Consider the following 2440-nt stretch of genomic DNA (forward strand, 5'->3'; position numbering starts at 1 on the left):
ACAGCCCCTGTATTCCTTCTTCAGCTTTTGGCTACCAACGGGGAGGTAGAAGGTCCCTCCCCTTTTCCTGTTGCCCCTCATGTCCTTTGCAGGTCTCGACTCCCATTATTTTTGGCTTTTCTAACAGCATCCTTAAATGTTCCTGAATTCCTGCTTTGCAGCCTCCCCGTTTCCATCTCCTATGCGATACTTCTTTGCCTGAGTTCTGTCACGACTTACTCCAGCCCATCTCCCACCCCCTCCCTGCCCTCTTGGCTGGCCCTTTGGCCAGTTCTTAGTCCCACTTGGTGTCTGCTCCTGCGGCTCAAACCCCAGCAGCTGCTCTGTGAGGCTGGATGGGACGGAGCTGCCAGCCCTCGGGAGGGCCTCGCTGTATCCCCTGCGCTCCCACCTGCCGGGCGTTGGGCTGGCGCCGTGCCGTGCCTGCGGTCAGGGTGCTGAGAGCCACCGTACCAACCCTTCCGTGGGAAAGCACGCGGCATCACGCCGCAGCCGAGCTCTGGCACCAGTCCCCATGGGGGTGGGGCAGCTGAGCAGTTTGTTCTCTAACGATTTCCCATCTCATTTTATCCACATGAAACTGGAAACGTTTTGCTACAACAGTTCACTCCCCTGCTCTGTAAAAATGTTTCCTCAGGCCTGCAGCTCTGCCAGCTGTCCTCTGCTTTCCTTGTTCTCTTCTGGACGGTGCTTGGAAGCCCTCGTTGTTCTGCCGTTGGCTTCTCAAAACCCCAACGCGTTACCCAGTGACAGCGTTCCATACCTCCCCACGTCATGGTCGCTGACAGCCGTGGGCTCAGTTCTCTAAAGCTCCTGGAAGAAATCCTGTTACTCTCCAGACTGGAGCTGTAGTTGCCAAAGGCCATGTGTGTGTGTTTGGATGTTTCAGAAATACCACCCCTGTGCGCTGTTCTCCGGGAGCCTCAGCAGACAGCCGGGATGGTCACGGACAGCGTGGAGCAGGTAATGGTTAAGCAACCGGAGTACAAGTGAAGTGGGTCAAGGGCTGCCCTTACAGCAGCTGAGCCGTAAGGCCCTTGTTAACAATCCTCTTTGGAAGGTCATTATTAACTGGATTAACAAGGAGACACAGTCCAGGTACTGCTGTGCTGTGTTCTTGGGCCGCATTCCCCTTGCAGGCTGTGGGAAACTCTTGTATCCTTCGTCCACCCGATCCATATCCGTGCTGTGTTCTGCATCGTGTTAGCTCTTCCGCAGAACCAGAGGCTGGACTCGGGCAAGTCTGGGGAATTAACATTCCGAAGGCTCACCTGTCATTACCGACTGCCTCCCCACCAGGCACTGTCCCTTCCCCCTACCCTGTTGTGGGTCTGGCAGACGGATGGAGGAAGCAGAGTGCTCCTCAAGTGGCAGACAGGCAGACTCTGTCCTTGCGTCCTTCCCCCGCGGGTACCGCTGCAGGGAGGGTGCTGGGGAGCAGGGTGCTGGGGTGGGTACCTGCTGCGCTGCATGACGCCCAGGCAGCAGGGTGAGGGCAACTGTGTCCGTGCTGAGGGTCGGCCGCTGCAGTGTTGGCTGGCAGGTCCTTCCTGCGCTGGAGCAGGAGCCGTGTGCTGACAAACGCGTGACTTGTCACCCCTCTGCCTGGGGCCTCAGCGAAGGCTTTGGAGGCACCGTTGAAGTGGTGGAGGTGGAGGAGGAAGCATCTCGAGGGGAGAGGGAAGTTACTAGACCTGGTGCGTTCATGGGTGCCCCAGCCTGCACGGGTCTTAGTCTCTTGCTTAACGGCAAAACCAATCCACCTTTGCCAACCTTTGTTTTCACCGGGCGCCAGAGCGGCGTCTCGGGTTGGGGCTGGCAATTTTCACGGGCAGGGATGGTTTTGTTCTAACACGAAGGTTGCGGCTCAAAACTAAGTGGTTTTTCTTCAACCGATAGGAGCGGAATGTTGGAGCTGAGGTGGAATCGCAGGACTTGCTGACCCTTGAAGCTCCGGCCCCTTCCGCAGGCTGCTCCTCCACCTCTGCAGGTGAGAGCACAGAATCCGATGGGTGACAAGAAAATTGTGGATGTTTTAAGTTCAGGGACATGTGTAAGGTGGTTTGGAAAGAGGCATTTTGAGGTCAGACTCTACAGATGGACACGAGGTAGAGGAGAACGTTCCGATGTGGGATGGTCAGATATGGCGGAAGAGCAGTGGTTCCTAAGATGGGAAAGGGAGAAGGGTGTAAGGGGAGTTGTTTGCAGGGGCAAAGGCTGATGCGTAGCACACAGAAGAGGATTAGGGCAAGATGAAGAATTGCCTTTCCCTCTGCAAGCTGCTAAATTTATTTTGTCTGGAATGACCACCACCAGCCCAGCCCCCGAGTTACTAAACAACAAAAACCACACCAAAGAAACCAACCAAAAAAACCCCCCAACCCGCCCTGTCACGTAGGCATGTGTCTCTCGGCCGCCTCCTCGTTGCTGGCAGGGGTTG

The 2440-nt window shown here is 56.2% G+C and overlaps 1 protein-coding gene across 1 annotated transcript in view; it reads left to right on the forward strand.

Moving 5' to 3' along the window:
- The window catches only part of GOLGB1 (golgin B1), a gene marked incomplete at both ends in the record, with an annotated part of 19052 nt that overhangs the window by 3697 nt on the left and 12915 nt on the right, over positions 1-2440 (forward strand). The window contains 2 exons of the mRNA XM_010146554.1: positions 890-963; positions 1900-1990. Of these exons, the coding sequence (XP_010144856.1) occupies positions 890-963; positions 1900-1990 (165 nt within the window). The remainder of the gene's footprint in view (positions 1-889; positions 964-1899; positions 1991-2440) is intronic.

This window comes from Eurypyga helias, unplaced genomic scaffold, assembly GCF_000690775.1.
Source record: "Eurypyga helias isolate BGI_N326 unplaced genomic scaffold, ASM69077v1 scaffold32232, whole genome shotgun sequence".
In the NCBI taxonomy this organism is placed as follows: Eukaryota; Metazoa; Chordata; class Aves; order Eurypygiformes; family Eurypygidae; genus Eurypyga; species Eurypyga helias.